We start from the raw sequence: 14,929 nt of genomic DNA on the forward strand, positions 1-14,929 counted from the left end.
CAGATAATATTAAGCAACGCGGATGCAGGTCTTTAGTTCCACGTGAACCAGACACGTAAAGGTTTTTAAACCATATTCATGTAAATAAGTCAAGGTTTTATGAGTGTCATGGGCTTGTGCCGTTGACACAAGACCCGATGCAATATTTATATTCTATGGTTTAAATTATACCATAATCCTATAGAAAAATCCATTTGATGCTCACACATGATAATAACACTGCACTAACAATCATATAACACATTTCACTGACTTCCGGTCCAAACTGACGGTCGGATCCAAAACAAAAAATCAAAACAGGATGTCATTTAGAGAGAATTTTCGTTACTTTACATAAATCACCTGGCAACACCAACACTTGTGTGTGTAGGGTCTGGATCAAGTACTGTGACTGTATCCAATGTGTATATTTCCAACATGCTGTAATTTCAGTGCAACCATGCTTCATATCAAGTGCAGATAACCGATCTATGATATGAAAAAAAAATAAAGTTGTCTAATGCTCAATTAGAGTGTGATAAAGTCCAAACAACTAATTACTCAGCTCGGGTCAGGCTAAAATGACATGATCCAGCGTAATCAGAATTAAGTGGACCGTCCATACAAGGGCCGAGCCCAAACCACAGGCCAAGCTGGTCAGTCCATGGACCGGAGCGTTACTCGGGCCACTGCAGGCACACGATCAGGTGGACCACAGCTCCAGGTGGTTTCGCATGCTACGATCTTTCTTCCCACCCCCACTAGAATTTAGAAACCTCGTCCGTGGCCGCGTCCTCAAGACTCGGAACTCAGAAAACGGAGTTCTGGCATTTTCATTTTTCAGTGCAACTCCGTCCTCCATCAATGGCGCTTCCTCGTTCATCTCACTCGGGAACGCTCTCAAACCCCTAAAAGAGATCGGATCTCTAATCTCATATCCTCCCTCTATAAAACCATCACATCTTCTTTTTTTTTTTTATCGTTTTTCCACTGTCGATCGACAGGAAGATCGGATCTCTTGAAAGATGCTGCGATTGAGGGCTTTCCGTCCGACGAATGACAAGATAGTGCGGATCCAGCTCCATCCGACACATCCATGGCTCGTTACAGCAGATGCGTCGGATCACGTTGCTGTCTGGAATTGGGAACATCGCCAGGTCTCCTTCTTTCTTATTTTTCTCTTCAATTTTTATTTTTCTGAATATGATTTTTTTTTTCAATTTTATTTTCAGGTGATTTACGAGCTAAAAGCTGGCGGTGTAGATGAAAGGCGCTTGGTCGGAGCGAAGCTGGAGAAACTCGCCGAGGGCGAAATGGGTATTTATTTAGTTTCATGTCATATATTTCTTTCAATGAAAATTCAGTAGGGTAAGTGAGATGTGATGTCTAGATTTTGGCTATTTCGTGGTAAAAGATTGTCAGCTGACTGTGTGTGCTGAGATTCTGTGCACGTATCTCTCAGCATATATGAATGGTTGACGGGAATCTTAAAGCTTATTTCAGAATGGGTAATTGAAATTTCAGATCTTCAAATGGTTGCTGGATTCCTCCCAACCATTTAAATGTTGGGAGATATGTGGGCATGACTTTCCTGGAGTTCACCGTGCGCACTGAAGTTGTGGGGCATTTTTGTTTCTTAATTTTTCCAAAGATTAGTGCTGGGATTTCTGAAATTCTACAACTTTTGCATACTATCACCGTCCGAATATGCATCTCCCTTTTCCTGGTTTGTGGCAATCCATTTTTTGTCTCTATGGTTTCTTCACCTCTTCGTTCTGAATAGAATCCATTCTAAGAACTGAAATAGTATTGTGTAAAATGTTCGTATTCTGCACTTCTATACATTCTAACATGAGAGAAAACACTCTCAAGTCATTTTTTTAAAAGGCGACGAAAACTCTCAAGTCATTTTTTTAAAAGGTGATGAAAACACTCTCAAGTCATAATTAATTATTTTCACAAGCCACAAATTTTTACACATTTAAAATTGCCCATCTGAACACCAATTATAAATTTGAATCTGTGGAAAGACATGTTACGATCCACAAGTTTGATTCTGAGTTCCAATTCCATGATTCGAGAAAAAGATCACAGACAAAGGCCTACAAATTTACCAGCAATGCGAACATGAAATGACTATATGAGACCCAGGCAATTATCCCTACACCCTCCCGTGTCTGTCTCATGGCCACCCATCTCATTGTAGGTATCGTTGAAGTCAGAATCCTAATTTTTGCTGCTTATTTCTATCAAACATTTATCTAGAAGTTTTATGCTGGCTTCTCTCAACTCATCTTTTGTCAGTGTAGGAAAATTTTGATTGGTCCTTCTGATTGTTCCTTCTGACTGTTTTAGAACATTTCTCAAACTCCAAACTTGGGGAATAGTTAAAAAGAGGCACCCGACACACCTCAGAATGTTGCGGGCCATCATCTCATCCTTTTTTCACCTCTCTCTATCTCTCTCTCTCTCTCTCTCTCTTGGTACTGCTGTACTGGTATTGGCATCTTTGAAGACTAACCAGCTGGACCACTCATGCAATCCTTTTTTGTCATTCTCCTTTAACGCCCATACTTGCTCCAATGACTAATAGAGTTCTTTGTCTCCATTCCATACAGTAAGACGTTTTCACATCTTGTCTTGTATGCCTATTGGGACTAGTGATCAAGGTTTAACATTACTTTTTAGGTGCACTAGATGTTCTTGATATTGAGTCGCCCCTGAATCCTGTTTGCTCAGTACCTCATACCTGCATATCTTCTAGTTGTGCTGCCAAGTACCAATCAATGTTTACGTAATGCTTCCTCAAATGTAAATATTCTTTAAATCTTCATGTGATTTGTTAGACGACCTTTTCTTGTTACTAGTCAGCTGGGTTTGAACCGAGACCTCAATGTTGAGACGTGTTGTCTACCATTGAGCCATTAGATCAAACCCGCGACATGATTGACAATCTACAGTATAAAGAAAGAAGAGATTGTATGGACATAAGGAACAATATACTCATGGAAGATCAAATAAACGTACGATGTTTTTTTTTTTTTTTTAATAAAATTTATATATTATTTTTAAATAATGATGACAGGGTGTCCCCACTCCTTATTAAGGCGAGACTATTCCCTGTGGATGCATGCAACCACCCGCAAACCACGTGCATCCAGTAAAGCACGGGGAGGGGAATCGAACTCACGTTCGTGGGGAGCAAACCCACAACACTAGCCATTCACCCAAACCCCGGGCGGGTAATAAATATATAATGTTGACCAAATAAACATGTAAAAAAAAAAAAAAAAAAAAAAAAACAGAAAACAACAATATTATACCACACAAGGCCTTCTTTGATCAGACCACAACTTTGGGCTTGTATGGAACGTGGAAGAATTAGGTGGGATGGAATTGCATTTGGTCCCATGCAAATTCCATCTGGCGTTTGGAAATGACAGCAAGTATTGGATTAATCCAGGTATCATATCATCCAGTCCTAATAGTAGATACTGTGGGATTTCAAAATCCACTACATATGTGGGCTCCACATTGATGCCATGTGTTTTATCCACGTTGTCCATCCATATTCCCCCTTTACAAGTGATATTCGAGTCGCATATGCATATAGGTGACCGGCATCAATTGTGAATTTTGGTCCCTTGATTACAAATCCGTGGTCTACCAAACGCAGGTTTCACTTAATACAGTGTTTTTACCAAAGGAAGAATTTGATCCCAAATGTGTGATTGGATGGTCAAAATACCAAACATGCAACCATTGTGCAATAATGGTGTTAATTCCATCCAATGCAATTCCATACCATTTAATGCCGTGTTCCAAATAGGTCGAAATTAAGATAAGGTGTACATCAAGAAAGACGTAATGCTTTTGCCATACAAAAGATTGTCTTACCACACCTTTAGCTAAGATGCAGCGATTTCATTGGCTTCCCTGCCTGTGCAAGCAAACAAAAAGTTTGGCCTAGAAGTTGTCTCACAAATCTCATAAAAGATGAAATATGGCCTCCACGGTTGGTGATGAGAAAAAGCTTATGGATCACGTCCATACTCTGTGCATTTTGGAATGTTTTTGATGTCAAAACTAGAAAATGTAGAAGACACTATCAGTTATAACAGTTAATTGCCAATCCAACCCCATTCTAGGTCAAATGGCCTTGGGTTTGCTTGCAAATCCACTAATGTTTGATGTTTATACGCTTTCCTTTTGTTGCTGTTTTTCTATCCATTCTCAAACAAGAAAAGAAAAAAGAAAAGAAAAGAAAAGAAAATAAACTATGGTCTAGTTATTTATGTTTTTTAAATTGTTGGCAGAGCCCAAAGGAAAACCTACAGAGGCCATGCGTGGAGGGAGGTAATGGATCTGGCTGAATCATTTAATTTCTTTCTGCAAGTTGTCATCAATTGGCACCTTTTGTTGAAGCTGAACCTCACTGTGGGTGGTTCATGGTTCCTTAAGTGTTAAGCAGGTCAACTTTTTTGATGATGATGTGCGCTTTTGGCAACTTTGGCGCAATCGCTCTGCTGCTGCTGAAGCTCCTTCTGCAGTCCATCAGCACTCCTCTGCCTTTGCTTCTCCTGCTCCATCAACTAGAGGAAGGCATTTTCTCGTCATTTGCTGTGAGAATAAAGCCATATTTTTAGACTTGGTTACAATGCGTGGGCGTGATGTGCCAAAGCAAGACCTTGACAACAAATCTCTTCTCTGGCAAGTCCTTGCTCCATCTAATATTTTTCTCATTGAAGCTGGAAATTCATACATTGCACCAATCTATTCTGTTGGCATGTGTGGTTGGACACATTTGTAGTGGTCAATAAGGTCTGTCTTGGGTTGATTTCCCATCCTGTAGTATCCTGTTGAAGTTTGATATTGAATAATATTATCGTTTTACATTGAGTCGTCAATTTTGGAGGTTGGTCATCAACTGGTGTGATTATCAGCCAACATCGGTGCCTCTGGGAAGGCTATAAATGGAGTTCCTCTCGTTGCCTGTGTTGTGGTGCAACAAGAAGAAAATCTTCCTTATTCGGTTCATGGAAATCCCTTGTTCACAAGATGAAAAACAGCCTTGTGTCATACCTCTTCCACATTGGCAATTTGAGTCTCTTTATATCCCTCACTTCCAGTGTTTTTATTTATTTATTTTTAAAATTTAAATTAATATTGTCCATAGTGCATTTTACCTAGCAATTTGTAGAAAAAGTTCAACAAACACGGCACCGCTAATCAAGTAGAAGTATGCACAAACAACTGCATGAAGCTACTTGAACTCATTAAACATTGGGCTGCAATCTTCAGGATGATACTGGGGAAGCATAATGCCGAATTGTTGTTGCTGATCCTCTTAAAGTTTATTATTTATAAACTGAGCTAGTTCGATCTTGCATGACGAGAACTGGGACCTTCATCTGTCAGTTCTGAGGCAGGTGCTGCTTGGATGACAGTCCTACATGATTGTTAAACTTGGGACTAGTATTTGGGTGAATTGGTGCGGGTTATGTTCTCCTGTCTCGTTGAAAATAAAATTAAGAAATGTAACAGTATTTAAATAACAATACATTTGAAAAAAAATGAAAGTTAGGGATAATGCAAAGACAAAATGGCTGATGTGTAATTGTACTTCTATAGTATGAATAAAGATAAAATTGATTGAAGAATAACCCAAACTGCTATAACAATAAATTCTTCCACAGTAATGTTACGACATTAATCAAAGGTAAATTCTATGGTACATTTATTGGAGAAGCCATGAGCCACGTGAACATTACTCACAGCAAGTATCGAATTTGGTGGGTCATGCTTATCGCCTCTCCTATCCAAGTTATTGGAGAGTTTAAGAAAGCAAAAGAAATTTGATTGAAGGAAAATGAATGATATCAATCAGCAGTCATGCCTCAACTAAATATGAAGTAAAATCAATTGTGAAATGGATGTAAGAAATGACTTGTTCGAAACAACTAGTGGCCAAGGCCTATGGAAAGTCAATCCAGATGGGTCTTATAGTATCACCTCTTTACAGGAAAGCAATCTTTGATTATTCAAATATGATGTTTTCTCTTTTAGCAAGCATCTTCTAGTAGGCTCTTGACTATATGTACTGATCCTTTTTCTCTTGCAAAATGCAGTATGGAGTTTCTGGCCAAGTCTTCTGCTGGTGATGGCCCTCTCGTTGCTTTTGGTGGGTCTGATGGTGTTATTAGAGTTCTCTCAATGATTACATGGAAGGTATGGGAGGTTTCGTATTGATTTTTCAATTGGCGCTCTGGATGTTATTTTTAAGCATCAATTACAATAGTTGAAACTTTTTTTCTCCACAGCTTGTCCGAAGGTATACTGGAGGTCACAAAGGATCTATATCTTGCTTGATGACATTCATGGCTTCTTCTGGTGAGGTAATTATTTTGGCATTTTATGTAATTAGAGGACTGGACTTTTCATTTTTACATGTAAGATATACTTGGATTTGTGATTTTGCCCTTCTATTGAAATAAAGCAGCATCTTTATCTAGATTTACAAGACTACTTATTAATTGCTTATGTATAGATATTTGATCATTAATTATTTGACATCCAGAAAGGTCCCTATGGAACAAAAGCACTGCACACCACTACGTGTGTACTTCATTTTATGAATGCTAAGAAGGTTATTTGTTGAATGTCCAAGCCCAATTTGACAGCATTCCGTGTGAGCATCCTATCAAGAAACATTTAATGAATCAAGCCACTTCTCAATGTTTTCCCAACCACATTGAGCGTGGACTTGGATATGGGCCGAGGAAATGTCTCTAATCCTGGCACTTGGGGTGAGAGACTTTATAGTCACTCATTTTTCCCATAGATCAAAACTACACACACAAGTACAAGTACTTTTTTGTTGGTTAACCAGCAGGATTTGGAGATCAATCCTTTTAAAATTCCTTCAAAAATGAAAAATGAGGCCTAGCCTTCTGAAGAACTAAACACCTTCATGGGGCAATACCATGGCAAGGGCCAAATCAACCAAGGTATTCAATAACGGTAACAGTGGCCATAATGACCACCATAATTACCATTACAATACATGCTCTAACAGCCACTACAGCTATTTCAAAAAAAAGCTGTAACAGCCCTGTAGCAGCTGTTATGTGCCATTTTTTTCTGTAATGGCCATTGTGGCCCTGTTATGCATAATGGTTCCTATCATTACAACCATTACATAACTGTTTTTTAATGCCTTGGTTGGAAAAGATATGAAGTTCCTTGCAGTCAGCCTTGGATTCACTTCCATTCTTGCTGGTATAGGAAAAGACAACTTTGTATTCTTGTTTGTACATTTAATGAAGCCTACCATTCTAGATATCCCAAGGTTTGTGGATCAATAGCCTTCATGATTCTGTTTCCATACACCAATTGGAAGGCGATCCCATGGTTGTCTATGGTACCTCCTATTCTATATACCTGTAGAATGAAGGTTACTTCTTCAATTGTAAGATTAGCCAAATCAGAGATTCCCCGAAATTCCTTATAGGAAGTGACCGACCGATAAATGGTAATAGAGCCCTTGATCTAGTACACAATCTCTTGCAAAGATGGAACCTTGTTGTCAGAATACTTTTGTTCTCTGTTAAAGAACCCCACAACTTAGTGAAAGGGGGAATTTGCAAAAGAATATTACCTTTTTCTTTTCATAGAGTAATCAAAGATATTATTAAAGAAAAATAGCAAAAGGTAGAACACGAGGCTGGGCCTACCTATACACCGTGGGAATGGGCCCAACCAGACTTAATATTGCTCATAAAATGCTGTTCATTGAGCTACAACGGACCATTCCATTGTTTCTATGATCAACCACTATTAGTTCTCATCATGATGCTCTTCTTTAGCATGATTGTCAGATACTTTATTTGCGTCTCTCCCTAAATGAGAGAAAGATATCCGCTTTCCTCTGCACAGATCCCATACCTGTTCTAGAATGTCAGCCAATCTCTCCAGGGGCATTTCCCCCAAGAAGCCTACCCCATCGCGTTCCTGGAATCACCTTCCACAGTTGTTGGCATGAAGTAGAATCTCACCACTTGTTTCACCACTTGCAGGAGATCTGCGGCTTCTGCATATTTTGAATTTTGGATCCAAATGGAGCCTGAAGATTCAATGAGAATGGTACTATGCTGGTCTTGAATGCATCCTCCTATCCCAGAAAAACCCGGATCCTCAAAGGAGCAGCCATCAAAGTTAGCTTTGAATTGGCTTCTATGATATCTTAGGTGATGCAGTGATGGGATTCCATTGGATCACCGATTTCTAATATTACCTTTTGCATTAAATAGCCCCCTGTTCCAAATCTCACCAAGATAATCATCAACAGCTTAAAAAACTTTACCAAATATCAATTCACAAAAAGATGGTTCGCCAATTCCTCTAGAGCTTTGCACATAAAGAAGATATTGGGGAGGCGGTGTTGGCAATGTTGTAAATGGTGGAGTAGGAATTTTCTGGGCTGCCAGAGTCCTAGAAAAAGCCACTACTCTAGGGGGTGCTGGCGTGTTCCAAATGAGTCCCCATGGAGGGGTATTGCCAACCATGTTTGTCAACTCTCTAAAAAGTGATTCAGAGGACAATGTACCATTGGGCGACCACTTCCATAATCTTATATCCTCCATATCTCTTGTGATAAAAGAGATGTTCCATGATACTCCTCCCTGGATCATCTCATGGTACTCCACTTGTACCACCTTCCTTCTATCAGATTATAAGGATATGATGAAGGATGAGGCCAGGGAACTACCCCGACCAAATGTCTGTCCATAACCTTGCCTGTCACCTTTATCACATTATACCTCAATCTATTAACCATATCTTCTTTCCTCGTTTAATTCTTTTGTCATGCTCCACCTGAATGGGAATCATATAATCCTTGATCTGAGGATGTGTATAGTATCCTTGACTCAGTTTATACAATAGGTGCCATTTTTGGTTGATCCAGTCCATTTTATAATGTGCCCCATAGTGGTCAACACTTCTCAATGGAACAAACCTAGCCCTTTGATTCTGGGCTGCACATAGACGGTTGACAAAAGAAAGATGCCGAAGTTGCACATCCTATTGAGAGAAGGCCAGAGATTGCGTGACTTAATCTTCCAGTCTGGGACGTTTGTGGGGCATGGTCCATACATGATGGTTGTCTGATCAACAATTTCATCAATGAACCATGGCCCCATGTGCACAAATCGAAAGCCCGGGGGTACTATGCATATCCTTTGGTCAAGGATCATTTAATTCATCCCAACTAAATAACCTCATAAAATTGCTTGCATCAAAGTTTTACCAAAAGGTGTTAAAAAGATCAAGAGCGGGCACCTGGTCAAAGCTTCCACCAACATAGAAATGAATACCAGTAGCCAACCAAAAGGCAACCCAAATCAAAATGAGAGCGTTACAAGGGCCATTAGATGATTCATTCTTCTTCTCAAAACATTGTAGTAAACAGAACTTTTTGGTCTGTTTTGCCTTTGGATGAAATTTTTCATTAGAGATGATAAGTTGGTCATAGTTAGATACAAAATAGAAGGTTCTTGTCTCTTTGCTATGAATGATGCATTTGCTCTTTTCTTGTGAGCCCGGAGGTAGGTGGACGGGTGGGCTGAGTTGTATGGGTCGTGACCAACTAATTGACGCTATGTGTCCATGTATTCCACCCAGTGTTTTAAATATCGACGATATCGTCTGATATATCCCACGATATATCTTGTATCCCACTTGTGTGATATGAAACACAAGTAGTGCGATATATCCCACATGTTCGATCCAGTGAGCATTTTTGATTTTCGATCCTTTTTTTTTTCCCCCCTGTAAATCATGTTAAATCGGTGTCAAATTGTTACAAATCCATGATTTTTTTCATGTTTTGCATGAAAAATCATGGATTGGGAGATTTGATTTCAAGATTTAGAGGAGATGGGCCGTGTTGCGGAAAATTTAGAAAAAAAATCAAAACTTTGCAATTTCTTGCAAATTGGTTGCAATCTTTGTGTCTAAACATAAAATCAAACATGTATGTAACCTGATCTAGTGATTCTTCTTTTGCTTTTGAAAGTATTACTTGTGTTTCCACACGTCTTCGTACATTTATAAATTATATGAATAGACTTTGAATATGCTTACATTAATTCAGTTAGACAACACATAGATTAGGACCTCATACAAAGAAAACATATTATGTGCACTTGTTTTTTGTAATGTTTTGATTTATAAGTGTGTATTATCGTTGTTGTTTCCAACAACAACAATACATTACGTGATACAACCGATATGGATAACCGATACTTATCCGTATCCCAAGAATGCGATACATAATGCGATACCGATATTTCGAACACTGATTCTACCTTAGCTATGGAGCCTTGTCCTTTTATTTTGAAAGGCGATAATATTATTAAAACCAGAACTGAAAACTGACAACAAACAACAAAGAAGCGAAAGAGACACCCTGGACCTAAAAGTAAGAAAAACGAAAAAGAACGGGGAAAAACCTAAAGAAACTAAATTACAACAACAAAAGCCAGTGCCCACATTGGACAAATCTCACTAGCATCACGGGGCCCAATCTTGCATGAATTGGGTTACCCTACAGAAAACTCCACCCTCAGATCTTCTTTTGTTGCAGAAGCAGTGATCGTTCCTTTCAGCCCAGAGTCCCCACAGCACTGCAAGCAGGGCTATTTGCCATTTCTTTCTCCCAAGACTTCCTCCATCCTCACCGTGCCAAGCTGTTAGCAGATCCCCGATAGACCGTGGCATTGTCCAACTAACCGATGCAAGAGAGAGAATCCAATTCCAGATTTCTGACGAGAAGGAACAGTGAAGAAGGAGGTGATCGACAGTCTTTGCTTGGTTGAAACACAATAGGCAGATACTCGGGAGGATTATGCCACGCTTTTGCAGGTTGTCTATAGTTAGAAATCTGCTCCTCACTACTAGCCAACCAAATGCTGCTACTTTGGTAGGAGCACCGTATTTCCAAACCATTGACGTTGGAGCTGTTAGGTTATTGTTTCTCTCCTTTACGAGGTCAGAATAAAGCTATCGAACTGAGAATACTACTGAGGCTGCTTTCCTGCAGCGCATACTATCTTCTAACTCCTTATCGATCTCGACATCTTGCAATAGGGAGATGAGAGATGTTAGGGAATCTATCTCAGCTTCCTTCAAATCCCTCCTCAGAGGAGGTGTCCAGGTTCTCTCATCTCCACCCCAGGAAATGCAATCAGCCACCAGAATGTCGATATCCAAGGATAGAATGGCGAGGTCCGTGACTACCATTTGAAGAGGTTGATCGAGAATCCAAGGATCAGTCCAGAAGCAAACTCTTGGGCATTGCTCACCATGAGAATCGATCTAGAGAAGATCAAGGGTGATAGCTTATTGATGACTTTGCAAGTGTGGGTCATACGGTATATAGAAGACTGCTTAAGCCACCAGCCAATGGAGGAGGTCCCATATCTAGCCACTAAAATTGATTTCCACAAGCTATTATTTTCCTGGAAAAACCTCCACACCCATTTTCCCATAAGAGCCCTATTAACCAACTCAATACTCTTAACCCCCGCTGTCCAAGAGAAGTTGGCGAACACACTTCCTTCCAGTTCAGAAGATGGAACTTCCTATCTTCTGATCCACCTTGCCAAATAAAATCTCTCTTCAATTTATCTATTTTATGCATAACTGATGAAGGGCAATGAAACAAGGACATAAAATAGAGAGTAAGGTTAGAGAGACACGCTTTGAGAAGAGTTGGTCTCCCTCCCAAAGACATGGATTTACCTCTCCAAGTGTTTAATCTACCTTGGATCCTCTCTATGATCTTGTCGCATAAAAATAATGGGGGTTTCCCCACACATAACGGAAGACCAAGGTAGGGTGTTGGAAGAGGGCCCAAGTTGCAACCAAAAGATGTTGCCAGTTGAGAAGCTAGGTCCTGAGAAATGTGGATTCCAAAAAGTTCACATTTAGCTTTATTAACCTTAAGACCAGATATTACCTCGAACCAACAAATGGACATGCTAAGGAATTCGATCATATAGTCTTTAGCCTCACGGAAAAGAAGTGTACGATCTGCGAATTGAAGATGATTGATGGGGCTCAAGAAATTCCCCACCAGGAATCCTTTGAATATCCCAACTTCCTGACCTTGGGGCATAATCTTGCTAAGAGCTTCCGAGACTATTATAAATAGGAATGGGGAAAGAGGATCACCCTGACGAAGACCGTTAGAAGCCCTGAAAAAACCAAAGGGCGAGTCATTAATTAAGATGGAAAACCTGGCTGATGAAATGCAAGATGACATCTAATGTCTCCATTTCTGATTGAAGCCCATGCGATACAACGTGTAATCTAAAAAGATCCAATCGACATTATCATAGGCTTTTTTTTTTCGAAGTCCAGTTTACATATAACCCCTGAACTTTTGGCCCTGTAGCAAGAATCCAAGCACTCATTAGCGATCAAAACCGAGTCCAAAATTTGTCTACCTGCTATGAACGCACTTTGAAAGTTGGAAATGACTGAAGGGATTACCTTTCGCATTCTTAGCGATCAGAGCCTTGTCTTTTGTGCCATCATTGATTGCAACTGTCATATAGCTTGCTCCGTACTATATTATTTGATCATTATTATTAAAGGGATTTTTGGATACTTTTTAACTTTCTTGTACAAGCTCATAAATGGTTAGGCCAACCTGGTTGAGGCTTGTCCTGCATAGTCCATGAGCTAAAACCCAGATCAGTCCCAGGCTCACTCTGACAGTCCCACTAGCTAACTAGGCACAAACCTGCCCCGGCCCAATAACCAAGTACATGGGCCTAATAGTGTTAAATATCTTAACTTGGGCCAGGCCGGGCTTCCCTGTTGAGCCTTTAAGCAGGCCTGATCTGGGCCCATCCTGATTAACTATTGGAGCTTAAAACTTAGGCCTAGCCCTTGGGCAGAGCCAATTTCAGCCAAACGTGGGCCGGGCCTGGCTGTTCATTTGCATCCTATTTATTAGCCATTGATCATGTTGTCTTTCTGCCCGACCTAGACCTCATCTTAGCCAAATGATCAATAGTTGATCTCATGCAATTTTGGTGTTTACCTTTTTGCAATGTTGGGGAGATTATGGGTGGTAAATTTGAGTCACGTCTGGCCCTCTAGAAATACATGAATCTAGTTGCACAAACCTTCCACCCAGGTGCAGCTCCCACCTAGAATTGTGCTTTGGACTCATGCTCCCACTCCTGGTTCCTAGATGTTTATACTTGCAAGTTGCAACTATATGTGCAATACATTTATTGATTCTTGAACTGCTGGTTGGTTGCTGGCAATTTCAATGTGTTGTAATAATTCTTACCATTTGAGATGTCTGATTCACGTCTGGCCCTCTAGAAACATGTGAATCTAGTTGAATGAACCTCCCACCCAGGTGCAGCTCCCACTTAGAATTGTGCTTCGGACTTGCACTCCCACTCCCACTCCCACTCCCACTCGTCCCCCTCCCACTCCTGGTTTGTAGCTGTTTATACTTGCAACTATATATGCAATACATTTATTGAAAGCATTTCCATGCTTAAACTGCTGGTTGGTTACTGGCAATTTCAAATGTCTTGTGATAGTTCTTACCATTCAAGACTCACTACATGTTGCCAAGTGGGTTAGGCTCATGGTATGCTAAAACGGTTATGTAATGGCTGTAATGGCCGTTACGTAATGGTAATGGTGGTGGCCATTATGGCCACCATTACTGTTATGTAATACCTTGGTCAGGCTGGCGAGGTGTCTTGAATGCTACAGTTCTTGCAGTGGCATATGCAGACACTACAAGTGGTGATTCAAGATGGCGCACACAAAACATGTGATTCGAAAAATAGTCTTACCATTTTTTGAAATAAATCCCTAGCTCTTCATTTGCTATATGTATTTCTGTAAAGAAATTTGAAGTTTATTTTGGTCTTTTTCCTTCGCATGCGGTGTTAATATTATCTCTCAGTTTTTGAATTCTATATGAATGTTCTGCGGTGGGTCCTGGACTTGAGATGTGGTTGATGGAGCTATGAAATTTGGATTTCATATATTGATGGTGTCTAAAAACCCATCTTTCTGTTGTTAGGTTTTCCCCTTTTCTCATATTTAGTTTTTTTATATTTTTTTTAATATTCTTTTTAAAAGTTCATCTCCCTGATCAGCTATCTGTCATCTTTTCCATGGAAACATATAAACTAAATTTGTCAGGTGTTAATTTAAGCCAAAATTTTGACACTGTTCACTGAACCTCGTGCTTTGTTTCCTGATAGTTACAGGTGTTGATTTGATTATCCTTGTTCTAATTAAACATGTTTCTGTTGTATTGTTAATAAGAAAGGTTTCTATTTTTTTTAATCAATAAAGTTATTGTTTGTTTCAAAAAGTTCAAATTGATTTTTTACAAACCGTTATTAAAGTTTGTTGTGGTATTCCTTCTGTTTATTTGTTCCTTCAGGCACTTTTAGTTTCTGGTGCTAGTGATGGCTCACTTGTAGTCTGGAGTGCTGACCATGCTCAAGAGTCACGTGAACTCGTGCCCAAGCTGAGTTTGAAGGTAGCGCTTTCTTGTTCTGTTCTGTTCTGTTTTATTTATTTATTTATTTATTTATTTTTTTATAAATATTAGATCAATTGACTGCTAATTTTCCTTTTGAGAGCTGTTATCTTCTTCCTCAGTTTGTGGATTGGGTTGGTTGGAATTTTGCTGCCTGCTGTAAGATCTTATTCTGATTATGTGTGTGTGTGTGTCTCTCTCTCTCTATATATATATGTGTGTGTGTGTGTGTGTGTGTGTGTGTTCTTATCACAGTAAACTGGAAAGACTTGAACTTGATGTCCTGTTTCATGCTTGTCCTTAGGCAGGCATAGGTGACAACATTTCACTTCATTACAGGTTCAGACTCGTGAAATGCAA

The 14,929-nt window shown here is 39.7% G+C and overlaps 1 protein-coding gene across 1 annotated transcript in view; it reads left to right on the forward strand.

Annotated features, from left to right (window-relative positions):
- The first annotated feature begins 723 nt into the window (after positions 1-723).
- LOC131240868 (uncharacterized) overlaps positions 724-14,929 on the forward strand; it is a 32,200-nt gene continuing 17,994 nt past the window's right edge. The window contains exons 1-7 of the mRNA XM_058239378.1: positions 724-1,136; positions 1,212-1,296; positions 4,296-4,335; positions 4,441-4,689; positions 6,108-6,207; positions 6,300-6,374; positions 14,471-14,569. Of these exons, the coding sequence (XP_058095361.1) occupies positions 1,005-1,136; positions 1,212-1,296; positions 4,296-4,335; positions 4,441-4,689; positions 6,108-6,207; positions 6,300-6,374; positions 14,471-14,569 (780 nt within the window). The 5' untranslated portion in view covers positions 724-1,004. The remainder of the gene's footprint in view (positions 1,137-1,211; positions 1,297-4,295; positions 4,336-4,440; positions 4,690-6,107; positions 6,208-6,299; positions 6,375-14,470; positions 14,570-14,929) is intronic.

The sequence above is a fragment of the Magnolia sinica genome, chromosome 3 (assembly GCF_029962835.1).
Source record: "Magnolia sinica isolate HGM2019 chromosome 3, MsV1, whole genome shotgun sequence".
In the NCBI taxonomy this organism is placed as follows: Eukaryota; Viridiplantae; Streptophyta; class Magnoliopsida; order Magnoliales; family Magnoliaceae; genus Magnolia; species Magnolia sinica.